The 15,930-nt window shown below is 31.4% G+C and overlaps 1 protein-coding gene across 1 annotated transcript; it reads right to left on the bottom strand.

Annotated features, from left to right (window-relative positions):
• Positions 1 to 6,175: 6,175 nt before the first annotated feature.
• Positions 6,176 to 8,354, bottom strand: LOC146917490 (cytochrome b561 and DOMON domain-containing protein At3g59070-like). Its single transcript, XM_085721883.1, has 2 exons — positions 7,331 to 8,354; positions 6,176 to 6,795 (listed from the first exon to the last, which is right to left on the bottom strand). Exons 1-2 carry the CDS (start codon positions 8,038 to 8,040, stop codon positions 6,375 to 6,377), a joined length of 1,131 nt encoding a protein of 376 aa, XP_085578009.1. The 5' UTR covers positions 8,041 to 8,354; the 3' UTR covers positions 6,176 to 6,374.
• Between the last annotated feature and the right edge of the window lie 7,576 nt (positions 8,355 to 15,930).

The raw sequence follows: 15,930 nt of genomic DNA, 5'->3' as shown, positions 1-15,930 counted from the left end.
TCCATTTATTTACATTAAGTTATTTGACAAAAAAAATATTTCTTTTTAATTTTTTTATATAAAGAATCACTATCTATGTGGAGAACTTGTTTTTGGATATTAGATCTAGAAAAAAGAATGAAAGACAAATGGTAATCGATAAAGATTGACTTTGAAAATAAGTATGATTATGTGAACCATAAGTATTTAGAACAAAATATCGAGGATGAGTTTTAAGGACAAATGGAGAAAAAATGTGCATTTATTTTTGTAGCTCCATATAAATATTTCTTGATGGGGACTCTACAAAAAATGATCTTGTATCATGCCTAAGTGTATTTTTTTTTTATTATTAAATATCAAATTTTATCGAAGAGATGAAACAAGACTATAGAAATTCTTGCTATAGACTATAGAAAAGTTAAATGCTACTGCAACTATGAAAGTGTTGGGCGGAAAAATCAAATTAATCATGCAAAAGAATTTAAAGAATATATTATTACTGGTGGAACACTACAAATGCATGGTTCCAAAACACGTTAAAAAAAAGAGCAAATCTCAATAACTCAGCTTTTTTAACTATACCTTAAACTTCAGAAAGTTTATTTTTGGATGGAAGATGTCTAGAAGTAAACTTTTGAACGACAAATGATTAAAAAATATACAACTCCAAAAATAAATTTATAAGAATTAAAGGTAATGAAGCGATTATGGTGGCCAAAAATTCAAAATTCAAATATAGTGGTTGAAACTTGAAAGTAATAGTGAAATAGTAAAATAGACATGAAATGAGAAAATACATGACGTATGCTAAGGTTTTTACTCTTGTTATTGATAAAACCAACACAAATATTTCTTTCTTTTGCAAAATGCCATGGCATTTTAAAAGGGGTGGCCATGAGGGTGGGTGGAAGGGGCGGCAGTCTAGTGCACAATTATTGTATGAACACCAAAATTATTATTTTTACTTGGTAGTTAGGACTATATAGATATATATATATATATATATATATATATATATATATCTTTTTAATTCAGTATATTTGACTTTACATTGGAGTTGAGGAGTGAACTGATGAGATTGTTACTAATTATTAACACTATTATTAATATTTTTTGTTTTAAAAAAGTCATTGTTTACCCCTAAATTGTTTGGCAAAGCAAACTTTCTTTATAAAAAAAAAGGCTTGTAATAATATTGAAGGGGTGGGGTTAGAAGAGAGAAACCCACCTTTTTGGGCCCTTCTGTGGTAAATGACTTACGCCCCATTGAGCCTTGATATATCAAATATCTAATGTTTGAAAATTTCTTTTAGCTTTATGCACCTATAGTTTGTTCATAGACACTTTGAACCGATAAAAAAACCCTCAACGTCAATTAACATTTGCAAAATGATACTTAATTGTCATTTGCTCCAAAATAGGCCTTGAACGGTCATTAATTACCATTCCTGTATATTGACAATTAACTGTAGTTCGCTCCAAAATGATACTTAATTGTCATTTGCTCCAAAATGCCAGTTAATTGTCATATACAGGAATGATAATTAACGACCGTTCAAGGCTTTTTGCAAAGTAGGCTCAACAGTAATTTTATCACTTACCCCTCTCTCCATTCTTACCAAACTTGGAATCTATCCTCATTCATGGAAGTATATATCATTTTTTTTTTTTGAATGGCAGAAGTATATATCATTGATTCTTTTGAATTAATAAGTTGGGTTTTGATAGTAAAATCAAACCAAACATTGCTTCACGTTTTCTTTATATTATTATTCCACAAATTAACGCATTCTTTACTGTTAACTTGATTAACTTTTTGCAGTTCTTCGGTGAAGTGAATTGTTTAGACCACACATTATTTGATGAACAAAGCTTAAGATTTGATGAGGAAGAACAATTTCTCATATAAAGTTTAGAAGATGACATGTCATTTCTTCAAATGCTTCAAAGTGTTGAATCTCTACAATTTTAGTGTAAGAATATAATGCAGTAAATTATATGTTCTACTGTGATTAGTGAAGTGATTATGATAGCCAGAAATTCAAAATTCAAAGGTAGTGGTTGAAAGTAATAATAAAATAGTAAAATAGACATGAAATGAGAAAATACATGGGATTATGGGAGTATGCTAAGGTTTTTACTTTTGTTATTGATAAAACCAACAAAATACTTCTTTCTATTGCACAAATGCCACAGTATTTTAAAGTATAAATGATTATATTATAAATCCATTATAATGCAGTAATTGGTTTTACAAATAACTAAATTTTCCACTGATAGGCCAAACCGCAAGTGCACGGTCTATCGAAGTAATAGTAGTAAGAGAGAGTATCGTTCCGCTAGGGAGTTATGAATTCAATTAACTTTAAATAACGATTAGATGAGAGTTTTGAGAATAAAGTTTGGATTTTTATTTATAAGAAAATAACAATAATAAAATAAAAGAGTCTTGGAATTATTGGTTCATCCTAACGACAAGTCCTTCACTAGCCAAGACTTTAACTTCTAATTTCATGTTTTACACCTAATTTCTAAAGACCGGTTTCCCTTTAGCCCCTCACCTTTCCGATGAAAGTCCGGTGAGAGTTTACCCCTAGTAACCAAGCCTATTTCGCTGACTTGATTACTAGAAGAAGCTTATAAGGATTGAAACTACACATGTCTCAATAATTGCAAAGACTATTTCGCTGCCTTTGCAATTATTGTGTAGATTCACTTGTTCCAATATCAAAGCTCCGCTTTCGCTTTATGAATTGATATTTGGGATGATGGATTAACAATTATCAAACCCTCCACTTTCGTTTCTACAGTTTGATAATGGTTAATTCATGTTGAAACGGTAAATCTAAATTAGAAATTACGGTTACATGAAATTAGGGTTAAAGCTTGGTTCGATTAGGATTATGTCATTAGACTTATCCAACAATCTCAAGACAAGAAGAGTCTACTCACTAACGTTCATTGTAGACATAGAGAAGAAGGAGAAGAAGAAGAAGAATATAAAATAAAACAATAAAGTAAAAGTGAACTTTTATTCCAAGAACAAAAGATTAATGTTTATGATGGAGAGCTACTCTATTTATAGCTTTACAATTGACTTAAAATCTAAGCAACTATAAGGGCTAATCAGTAAAACTACAACAGGGTAACTTGGGCTTGAAGAAAAGCAGCAAAAGAGCATCTGGAGGGTGGCACGGCCGAGCCACATGTTGGCACGGACCGTGCCAAGCTTCTGACTTTATGGAGACATATTTTTGTCTCCGTATCTTCGTATTTCTGTACTGTATTTGCTCCAGTCCTCTTTCTTTTGCTCCAAGACACCTTCCACCATATATTCATTCCTGAAATAAAATAAAATGCAATTTAAAGTAAAAGATTCAAAAAGGAAATAAATTTGCAATAAAATAAAATCAAATCTAAATAAAACTAAACTAAATAATGCATTAAAATAGACTAAATATTGACTCATCCCAAAAACTTGATAGAGCCAAACCGCAATTGCACGGTCTATCGAAGTAATAGTAGTAAAAGAGTATCGTTCCGCTAGGGAGTTGTTCAATTCAATTAACCTTTGAAGAATGATTAGAGGAGAAGAAAGTTTATAAGAAGGGGGTTTAATTTGCTGAAGGTAAATAACAATAATAAAAAGATGCCTCAGGATTATTGGTTCGTCATAATAACTAATCCTTTTCTAGCCAAGACCTTAACATCTAATTTCATAGTTTACACCTTAATTTCTAAAGACCGGTTTCCCTTTAGCCCCTCACCTTTCCGATGAAAGTCCGGTGAGAGTTTACCCCTAGTAACCAAGCCTATTTCACTGACTTGTTTACTAGAAGATGCTTATAAGGATTGAAACTACTTGTGTCTCAAGCAAAGCTAAGATTAAAGCATGAATTCAGTAGATCATGTTTATGATGGTATATGAATCATATAGTTGTCCTTCTATATAATATGTTGGCATAATTTTAGCAACTATTTGACTTCTTCTCTAACGTGCTCATTAAATTAGCTTAATAGTGTATATTTATGCTATGACTGTTTCAAAGAAGCGGATTTATGCTCCCACTTTTATACATACACTCTGTGACAACTTCTTGACAACTTTCTCTCTCATACTTACATTATGTTTCTATTCTCTCTCTTCCTTTTTCTCTCTCCATTGCTTTTGACCAATGAAAAATGATAAAAAATAAGTTGTATCAAAAGTTGTTTAAAATGGTTGTTCAAATATCACTACTCTTTTTGTAAATAGCCTATATGTATATTGTTTTGAGCAATACGGAAGGTACAAAAAAATTTATCAACCTGCATATAGTACACACATGTATACTCCCTCACTTCATATTTCTCTATACACAAATTATTTTTCTTTATCCAAAATATTGAGTTTCTTGGTTACATCTTCTGTTATCTTTAAAATAAATTTGAGATGTTCTTCTGTCACCGCCAGCTATGATTCATGTCGGGGATTCAGGGAAGGACCTATTGTATACTGGGAGGATATGCGCTTATGAGGCGGATAAAATCCTCAAGGACAGGTTACATAACAATGTTTTGTTTTGCAGGTTTCCACTAATTTGATTTGTGAAGGTTTTAATGGAATCGCGTCGACAACCAAATTCGATAAGTTTCTTGAGCTTTATTTTACTTTATTACTAGTCATATTTATTTGTTATGATATTTCTCTTTAAATCATAATCATTTTTCTTTTCTTTCAATCACCTCTATCTTTTTGAAAACCGATTTCAACCCAAAAACCCAACAATATGCTACCACCAAGGCACAATCCACCCCTTCAATCAACGTAATCCGTCATACAATTTTAAACACCCAAACTCTACCCCTCCCCGTCACCAAACTCCACGTCTCTCCTCTATCTATGGCCCTACGCCACCACCACGACCCCCAACCCTATCTCTTCCTTTAATGTAAGGTTTGGAAATTCATTACTGATTTCCAATTTTATCTTGAGTCTCATGTTCAGTTTTATCGCCATCTTTTTTCCTCTTCTTTAACCTGCATCTTTTGAGCTTGAGAAATAAGGATAAAAAATATAGGCTTAAATGCACTTTTGGCCCCCTATGTTTCAAATAGTTGCGATTTTGGCCCCCTAAGAAAAAAAATGGATATTTTGACCCCCTAACTTTCGTGCCTCTTTTGAATTGCTGGTTTTTGTGTCTCTTTTGAATTCCCTATGTATTGGGATGAACTCTTAGGCACTGCAGCTGGAAGTGGTGTGCCTCTTCTTGATGTAAATTTCTCCTACTAGAAACATACACCAATGTTGTTGCATTGTATGTATAATTAATTAATACCAATGTTGTGCCTCTTCTTGCATTTGTTCCGAAAGAAGGATTGGAAAGTTTAGACGAAGATTCCTCAAATGAGTGTTCTACAGTTCTTGTTGTTGGTGAATCTATGGCAATTGCGGCACACAATGAGGATGCAAATGTTGTTCTTGTTGGTCACACGTAAGCTTTTGTATTCATTTTTTGTTTCGGAATTTGAATAAAAGGGCTTTATAAGTATTCTTTCCTTTTTTGGTCTTTATGTTTTGCAGCTTCCAAGCTCTGCATTTGCTGGGGAGCTTCCAAGCTCTGCATTTGCATTTAATAGCAATGGATTGGCAAAAATTCCCTATTATTTCAAATGGTCTCTTAATATAAAAAACCATGTAATGTAAGTATTAAGAACAAAATTTGCTAATTCTGGAAAATGAACGCAGCGATTCGAGCAATAAAATGGGTGAAACGGACAGATTCGAGCAATTCAAAAGCGGCACAAAAGTTAGGGGGTCAAAATATCCATTTTTTTTCTTAGGGGGCCAAAATCGCAACTATTTGAAACATAGGGGGTCAAAAGTGCATTTAAGCCAAAAATATAAGAGAAACATTGTGTTTTTATGGACGTGGTTAAATTATTTCAATGAAGGTTGTATTTGTTTTTGTTAAAATTTGTCTATGCCTCAATTCAGTTTTGGGATAAGAGGGTGTGGATTAACGATGGAAAGGTGAGAGAATGTATGAGTGGGGCCTGTACTAAATATGCAAAAGTAACAATCACAACGTAGAAGTTTCAGAATGACGCAGGCAACGAAACCAATTACCAGAAATTAAGCATATAGCAACAATTAAGTTCATTAAACAATCAACACAAATTAAATTCTATGCATGATTTTTTTTTTTCCAACATAAAATAATATGAACTTACAATAGTACACAAATATAAAATTATCTTATAGCGAATGATAGCAATAGTTTTCTTCCAATAAACAAAATAGCGTTAAGTAGAGATTGTTCAACATAAACAAAGACAACCAAAAATATTTTGATTCCAATCACTATAATGCGACCCTTTAGTCTTATCTTCCCTATACTCCAAACATCCAGTTACACAAGCATAGGTAATTTTCCACATGATATTTCCCCCAAGATGGCAAAGCCTTTGAAGACGTTCCATATAGCTAAGATAATGGTTGTGTAACCAACTAAGAAATGAAAAAAGTTCCACCATATTCTATACTTGTGATCTTTCTTTGGCCTAATAAGAATTGCAACTAAAACTTGAGCAAGTGCCAAAGTCATTAGAGTGATTCCAACGCATCTATGTGGAGTGTTGTGAATTCCTAGATGATTTCCCATATATAAACCGGTTGCAAAACCAGCAGTGCCGATTAACAATGCTATAGATTGATTTCTTATAATTGATATAAACAAAAAATAAATCCAGACATTTTCTTTAAAAAAAAAAATCAAGAGATGGTTTTCTAAAAGCAAGAAATCAATCTTTATAACTCTCATGTCATCATGACTATATAATAAATAAAAAAATATAAGATAGCAAATATAAATTCAAAATTCTAATATAAAACTTGACCAAAAAAAATTCGAATATAAAATATAACAAATAACTTATCCAAAATCGTTCCAAGTTGATTTGTAAGGAATTATATAATAAAAAAGAAATATAAGATATAAAATATAGATACAAATATAAAATAAAATATAACAAATTGCTTATCCAAAACCGTTCAAAAAAAAAAAACTCATCTAGAAAAAAAAACAATTTGACGTACATATCTTTTTTTTTTTAACATTGACATACATATTTGAAATATAACAACTTTAACAATAACGTTTTGTCAAAAATAAAAAAATCTATAACCTTAAAAAAGACAAATCTACAACATCGAATTTAACGCATTTTGGTTTGACAATTTTTTTTTTTTTTTTTTATGTTGCTCAAGTTAAAGATGCTGAATGGAAACACATACTTTCATAGTTCAAAGAAGAAAAAAAAAGATGTTCACTTAAATTTAAAAGTAAATACAAAAAGAGTGATTTATTTTTTATAAAAATCAAAAAGGAAGTTATGTACAATTCTTAGTTTGATTCTTGACATCAATTTTCCACCAACATTATGAGAAACAATATTTTCATATTGAAAATCCAAAGTTCTAAAACTTTGAACATTTGCTCCCGTCAAAGCATGAGATCTCAATCTTCCATCACTAGAAACCAATCCTTCTTGCCATACATGATTAACCAAGCTAACATTTTTAGGAAGTTGTAAACTTGCAAAGATTATCATGTTTCCATCTTGGTACATTCCCACAATATTATAAACTGGATAACTAATGTTACTCTCTTGTAACATAGTTTGGTAACTTGTTATTGATGAAGTATAGACTTTGAAACTTCCATCAAAGTTTCGATGACCGATCAGAGCTTGTGATCCTAACATGCCATTCGAAGTAGGGTTTATGGCCCAAGCAATCCAACTAGAATCTTTCACATTAATTTTCTTGAATGCAACATCGACAACGTTAGTTTTTGGATTGTAGTTCCAATAAAGAGAGGAATCTAAAACGGGTAGGTCACTACATCTTGCATAGTTAAGGTTATTTGGAAAAGTGTATGAGTTGCAGGATAATGAGGTTGTAAGGTTGATGAATGATGTTAAGAGGGTGAGAAACAAAAGAAAATTTGGAATCGAAGCCATGACTTGAGAAAATTTTCGATAATGTTTTGAACGATATGAATTCATAGATTCCATTGTCTATATTTATAGGGGTTGCTAGTAAGTCACATGCTAAAAGTTTGTTTTATTATTTCTTTTTTGACTAATTAGTTTCATTAAGAAATAGGTAACAAACCCAAAAATTAAAAAATATAATAAACTTGAACATTATCATCACCACAGTTGTTCTTCAAGAGGTGGAGTTGGCCTAATGGTCGATCGGCCAGGTTGTCTCATCTCAAGTGTATCAGGCTTGGCCAACTTAAACGTAGGGATCCACTCCTAAAAAAATGGAGATCAAGCTTAAAAAATTGAATTCAAAAGGAAGCAGAGTAACTGTTATGCATTAAGGGAATTTATACAATCAATTCTTTAAATATTTTGTTTTACAATAATGTCTTTTATTTTACGCATTTGTGCAAAAACAAGAAAGAAAGGAAAATAAGAAAATATAAATGAAATAAATGAGACCCAATAAATAATGAATGTTGTCTATGTATCTAGTCTAATTTCAAAGTTGTAAATAATGTAATTTATATTCTTTTATAAAATAATAAAACGTTAATAATTTTTGTCTATGGATTTCAGCCTTATATGTTAAAGATTCTTTGATTTTGGACCTTCATGACAACAAATTTCAAAATTTAAGGTACTTTATTCCCTTGTAATTTGAGCAAATTTTAGTTTAACCTTTGCCATATCATCTAGTTTGTACAGTCAAAATTCACGAATGTTCAAAATCAAAGAATCTTCAAATTACAAGGTTGGAATCCAAAGTTTTTTTTTTTTACAGGGAGTAGACTAAAACTCTCCTAAATAACATAGGGTAAACACCATTTAACCCGTAATTTATATGATTATTTATAATATAGAAAAATTGGTTATTTGATATATACTAGATACATAATACATAAATGCGATAGTGGTTAAAATTTACAATCACTTTGTATTTCTAAAATATATAATATTTATTCTCACATGACATGTATGACTCAATTGTCATATTTAACAGACGAAGGATAAGGAAGATATGTATTCTTTGCAAGATATATCGGTGGTTTGCGAATGTAGTTGGTGTTGTAGTTTTGTGACCGGAATGTATGACTCCAATAGTCATATTTAATTCATGAATAACAAGAGTGGTGTATATTCTTTGCAAGATATATATATTGGTGTTTTGTGCATCTCGGCCGCGCTAATGGGATCCAAGGTTTGTCCATTGGGATTAATGATCCTTAGAAACTTTCACGAGGCCATACACTTTAGTTTTAGTCGCCTCGAAAGTGGTATTCTCCGAAAAATGATATGTGATGTAGTTGGCGGTGATGTTTGTGATGAAAAGCATGACTCCAATAATAATGTTTAATATCAATTGTGTGTCATTTTCCCTATAAAAAAAATCAATTGTCTGTCGTTTATCTTATACTCAAACTTAATTTTTTAATTTAAATTTAATTATATATTAAAGATATTATAATTTTTTCTTTAATTAATAAAATTTGCATTCACCAAGCTTCAATAAGTTTCTACAATAATTCTCGTTGTTAATTGATCAAGCATGTTGTGAACCAATTCACAATAATATTAAATATTGTAATGGCTTGTTTTTTAAGTTATTCCTTATTAAAAAAAAAATAGCTGTTTATTAGGACTGATGTTTGTCAAATTTTGAGATTTCTTCTGTGGTGTTACCTTGTGTTGTTTCTTGTGATATTTCTTAGATTTATTTGTATACTGAGCAATATGGCGTCTTTCTTTATTTTGATAAGTTGTACATAACCCTTCTTCAATTTGTGACTTAAGTTTCTTATCTTCATTTTGACGCCCCCCAAGTGTTTTGTTCAAGCTCCACCATTGTACATGATGAAACATTCTAATAATATGATTAGAAGCGGCACCATTATTTTAGTTGACTCAAGGCACCAAAAATCTCAGAAACGGTCCTAAAGACAAGTACGTAAATTTATATTTGTCATAAAAGAGTGATCAACCGAATTTTTTTGGATGTAAATGCTAAAAAATAATATAAATTGAAGAATTTAAATAACCAAGTAATGCAATAAAATAATATTTATCATTATGAAATTATTTAAGAAATAAAAAAAAATTAACAAAATTGAGTCAATTCTAGGCAGTGGCGGAGTGGGAAAAAATATCGAGGGTGGGCCTGCAAAATATACTCTAATATATAAACATAAATTTTTCAGTTGTAATAAACGCTAAGCACAAAGTCCAGCTTAGCTCAGTTAGTTTGGACAATGCATAATATATGTAAGGTCCAGGGTTCAGACCCTGGACACTACCAAAAAAAAAAGCTAAGTACAAAATAGTTAGGTAGGTCGCATTTTCAAAGAGGGAGAACTGAGAAGTTGTGTCTAACGTAATAGAGGAAGGGGAAAAGGCTGGGAATGCTAGGTTGCCACTTGGGAAAAATAATATAATCTGAGGATATTTTTGTAATTTTCCTATAGAATTTTTTTTTGGGGGTGGACCGTGGCCCACCTCAGACCTTTAAAGCCTCCGCCACTGATTCTAGGTCCATAATAGTAACACTTGAATTTATTAAACAACCAGTGTTACTAACTGTTGATTGAAGCTAAATTTAGCCAATGTCAGTTGATATTCCTCAACTATGATTCTCATGCTTCAACTGATTAATAATAAGGGAGAAACTATACCCTCCAATTATCGGTTCTCTAATTACTCTAGTCGAGCAATAGTTATGATTGTATTTAGATTTTTGAGCTACACTAAAAGATGTATAAATAAAAGCATAAAGATAAAGAGATAAATTGTGCAAATAAGCTTGTTTGATTGATTGGATGTGTTCAATTACAATGTATGAACAAAGTAATTATAGTGAAACTATTTCCTATTAGCCAAATAATGTGGCATATAGTGTGTAACCCCTATTCGACTAATTTCGTGAGTGTGTGTGTGATAACTCCCATGTTAGTGGGATTCTGTCTATTCCCCAATTGCTCAGAGCGGTTATTGGCATTGAGAGCAGCAAATCATGGGTGATGCATCGTTATCCGGTCTCACTATGTCTTTGACTAAGCTTTGAGTCTCCAACGACCCACATTATGAGTTATTGACCCTGAGAATCATCTCCCTTTGATCGGATTTTCAAGCATCGCATATCATTCACTCGACTGAGGGGCTTGCTCGTTAGATTGTTGTAATTGCCTACATGTTGAATTCAACTAACAAGATAATAATATTTAGGTGTAAACAATTGCCCTTGTGCATTGTATCATTGATTGATCTTTGAAAAATGAGATGATCTGACTTAATAAATTGCAGCTACACGTGAACAATATCATCATTGTACCATAAAATAGGAGTCTTTTACTTAGACCACCCACAATGAGCCTATTGAAAGCAAGATTAAACATGTTGAACCATTGGAGTGGGGTTATTGAAGATGAGGTGGAGGAAAGAGATGATGAAAACATTCAATAAGTTGAATCTCTGCACCGAAAGCCACGCGGCGCGTTTTCATTTGTGACAAAGGGAGCGTGTGATGCACGCGCCGACAGGGGCGCGTGTGGAGACAGAGGGCGCAGAGAGAGATTTTTTTTTTGAATATGCAGGGACACGTGGCTTGCTACGATTGGCTGCTTTGATTTTTTATCTTCTTAATATTTTGGACTCAATTATTTCATTGCAAATAATTTTTTTATTTTATTTTTTTACCAAAATTTCGTGATTTTTTTTCTCTATAAATAGAGACTTGGATCATTTGATTTGGACACAGGAAAAAAAATCAAGTTTTTCACTCTCTTAATCATATTATTAGTCTTTCTTTTGAAGTTTTAGTCTTTGATTATTGAAATGGATCCCAATAACAATCAATTCAACACCCAAAATTCTTCTGATTACCCATTTAACTACCAAAATCCCAATAATTATCAACACCCAAATAAATATTGTTTTAAAAAAAATTAATTGTATTATTTTAATTTAATTATAATCGATAATTATAATTTTATGTAATTATAAAAACAAAAATTAAATAAGAATAAAAAATAAAAAGTGGTGGGGTAGGGTGTTGAATTAAAACCATTGGAGAGGTAAAAATTGAATGGGTGTTGAATTAAGAGAGAGAAAGTGATGTGGAGTGTTGGAAATTGAAAAAGTGGGTGTTGAAGGTTATTGAATATAATTTGCCATTGTACATGGTCTTAGGCCAACCAACTACTGCATTCTCTTCCTCTATTTTGTCAATTGCTCTTCCCAATATATATTTACCTGGAAGATGACACTCTTATCACTTACACTTCTTGTTGGTACTACCTTGATCCTCTAGGTTTGGTTTTGATGATGTTTAGGGATGTCTAGTTTTGTGATAAAGTCTCCAACCTCTGAAATTTGTATACTCTTGTATAAAAATTAATACGTGATATACATTCATCCCACATGGTGTCATTTTATTCGTTCTTTTTGGGTTTTTTATATAACAATTCACTAACTATGTGGAGAACTTCTTCAAAAAAACTATGTGGAGAATTTGTTTGTGGAATATCAAATATTTAAAGTTTTTTCATTCAAAAAACATATTTTTAGGGTGCCATTTCACATGGGAAAGGCCAATCCTTTCCCACCATGGGAAAGTTAATTTCATTCACTAGATCAAGTAAAGAACATAATCTTATCATGCACTCTCAACACTATATTTTATCACCATCTTCCATCATCAACTCTCTCCCTCTTCCCCACCAACCCACCACCAGCAACAGTACAAGCACCATTAAAACCACCGCACAGCCATCCGTCCACCCATCCCCACCAAATCCCCACCAACAGTTTCTCTCTCCTTCGTCCTCCCTTCATCCATCAACACCACCACCAGCAATCTCTCAAAATCCAAAACCACCTAGTTACCACTGTTCCCATTCCAATAGTTGAATCACCATTTTACAAAACAAGAATATCTATGATTCACCATTTCTAGCATTTCAACATAAGTGTGGGAGGTTTAGATTTGTTCCCCTTGCTTAAATTTTCTCACTTCCATAAACCCAGAATCACAAATTTCATCTTCCTCACAACAATTACATTTTCCCATTCTAATTTCATTCAAATTAATTTTATGTTCTTATTGTTTTCTCTTCATTCATCGTTGATATAAATGTGTGTATATAATTTCTACCATTATTATTAATGGGTGTTAAATCATATTTTGAATCACACTAAATCAGTAACATTTTCGAAACCCATATGAAAAAATCAAGACCCATTTTTTGTGTGTAGCTTTATCCATTGATTGCAGAGAAGAGTTCGGTACTTCATGCTCAATTAGGGAGAAAAAAAAAATAGAGAGATTCTGAAGAATGAAAATGGTATGGAGAGTTGGGCCATCAGTTTGATGTTGCTGGGACTGTGATTTTGATGGTGTTGCCGATGGTGGGTTGGTGGGGATGAGGGAGAGAGTTGATGATGGAGGATAGTGATAAAATCTAGTGTTGAGAGTGCATGATAAGACTATGTTCTTTACTTGATCTAGTGAATGAAATTAACTTTCCCATGGTGGGAAAGGATTGGCCTTTCCCATGTGAAATGCCACCTATTTTTAGTCTTAAAATGTAAAAGCGTTATTGTATTTTTGGTTCATAAAATACTTCAACAATGAGTGGTTAGAATAATTGATCTGAGGTATTAGATCTGGAAAAAAAAAATGAAAGACAAATGGTTACCGATAAAAATTATGGCTCTATCGCCAAGCTTATTCTCACTTGATTAGAACATGGTTCTTTTTATGTTATTTATTACAACAAAAAAAAACTACGTTATTTACAAATTAAATAAACGATGGCTCTTTTTGAGTTTATTATGCTTATTTTTTAGGGTCAAATATGTTTTTGGTCCCTATAAAATGGTGACCTTCTAAGTTTAGTCCTTACTTAATTTTAATAGTTTTTTTAATCCCTACAAAAAAAAAATTACTTATAATTTTAGTCCCTACTAAAATAAATTTTGTTTAATTATCCTTAAACTCTTAAATTTTTTAACGATTCTTTTTATACAAGTTTAGAACACTATGAAAGGTTCATTTACTAAAATCTATAATTTTTTAACATGAAATAAATTAAATATGAATTTTTTAAAACGACAAAATTTTAAGATATAAGTAACAAAAATATGGACGTAGAAATCAAATTTTTGCGAGATTTTTTTCGGAGGACCTTTTAATAACGTTCTTAACACGCCTGTAAAAAATTGTTGAAAAACTTAAGAGTTTAAGCATAAATTAAACAAATTTGGATTGAGTAAGGACTAATATTGAGTACATAAATTTTTTGTAGGGATTAAAAATGCTATTAAAATTAAGTAAGGACTAAACTTACAAGGTCGCAATTTTGTAGGGACCAAAAACATAATTAACCCTATTTTTTATTATGAGTTCAATTTTTAACATTAGAACTAATAGATGTGAGTTGGAGGAGATTTCCTAGTGCAACTACGCTGCTATTCTGAGAAATGATGTTGCCGTTGATTGTAAATGTGGTACATAATAGATGATGGTACATGAATGTGAAATTTTGGTCTACACAATAATTTGTTTATTTTTGTAAGAGACTAAAATGTATGTTTTTTTACAAGAGATTAAACTATATTTTATTATTTTCTCAACGGGTAAGATTTCTCTCTATTCAAACAATGAATGTTTGTCAATTGTCATATATATAAGAGTCTAACACTATGTTTGGTTGGAGAGAGATTGAGAAGAGAGAGTTAGAGAAGAGAGAGTTAGAAGAGAAATAGCAAAGTCACCGTGTTTGGTTTGCAGAGAAAGAGAGAAGAGAGAACTAAAAAGCATGGGTCCCACCCACTTTTTGTTTCTCCACTAAACCAGCGAGAAAGAGGAGAGAAGTGGCCTTCTTTTTGGTTTTTCCAGCAATACCCTTGGTTCATTCTTCCCTTTCCTATGAACCTTTATTTTATTTTTTTTGGTCAATGCTATGAACCTTTATTATCGTTCTCTAAAGATGGCAATTTTTTTCAACTTCATCGTCTAGCATATATTTTCTATTTTATGAAGATCGTCCAGGCTATATTATTTAGATAAAAAAAAATATATATATAGTGTTTCACTTTAGTTTTTATTATTAGTTATTATTATTGCAATTGTTATTCAAGGTAATTTTTTTTTATCAAGGAATGTAATTTATTTTATATCCATAAAAATATGAACATTGAACTTTTTTTTATCTGATAAGTTAATTTAATTAAAAAGAAATCACACATATAGTATAAGGTTATTTTTGTCTTTTCAAAAATCAAACACACTTCTTTCTCTTCTATCTCTCTCTTCTTTCTCTTATAACAAACAATACAACAAATCTACTCTATTTCTCATCTATTTCTCTCTTTTCACACTCTCTCTCACCTATTTCTCTCTTCTCACTTTCTTCTCTCAACCAAACACACCGTAAATGTGTTAAGTGTCTAGATGTTCCCCATCATTTCAAAACCCTTCCTTCTTTATATTAAGGGTTTTTTTTTCTACCACAAGTAAAAAAAATGATCTCGCATTATAGATAATTGTATTTTTTACTATTAAATATCAAAATTTATATAAGAGAGGAACAAGACTGTTTCTACTTGGGTTTCTTTTTTAGCGATTCTTGCTAGACTACAGAAAAGTTAAATTCTACTGCAACTAGGAAAGAGTCGGGCGGAAAAATCAAACTAATCATGCAAAAGGATTTAAAGAATATTTTTTTTTTTAGGGAATTTAAAGGATATGTTTTTTGAACAAACAAAAATGATATATTATAAACAACTATGGAACGCCTCGCACAAGACGTACAAAGGTTTTTTTTTAGGGAATTTAAAGGATATGTTATTACTGGTGGAACACTACAGATGCATGGTTCCAAAAGACATTAAAAAAAGAGCATATCTCAGCAACTCCCATTT

This window comes from Medicago sativa, chromosome 6, assembly GCF_051527215.1.
Source record: "Medicago sativa cultivar Bolivia chromosome 6, Bolivia_mono, whole genome shotgun sequence".
Classification (NCBI taxonomy): domain Eukaryota; kingdom Viridiplantae; phylum Streptophyta; class Magnoliopsida; order Fabales; family Fabaceae; genus Medicago; species Medicago sativa.
The sequence above is the reverse complement of the archived record's forward strand: the minus strand, read 5'-3'. Positions and strand labels throughout refer to the sequence as shown.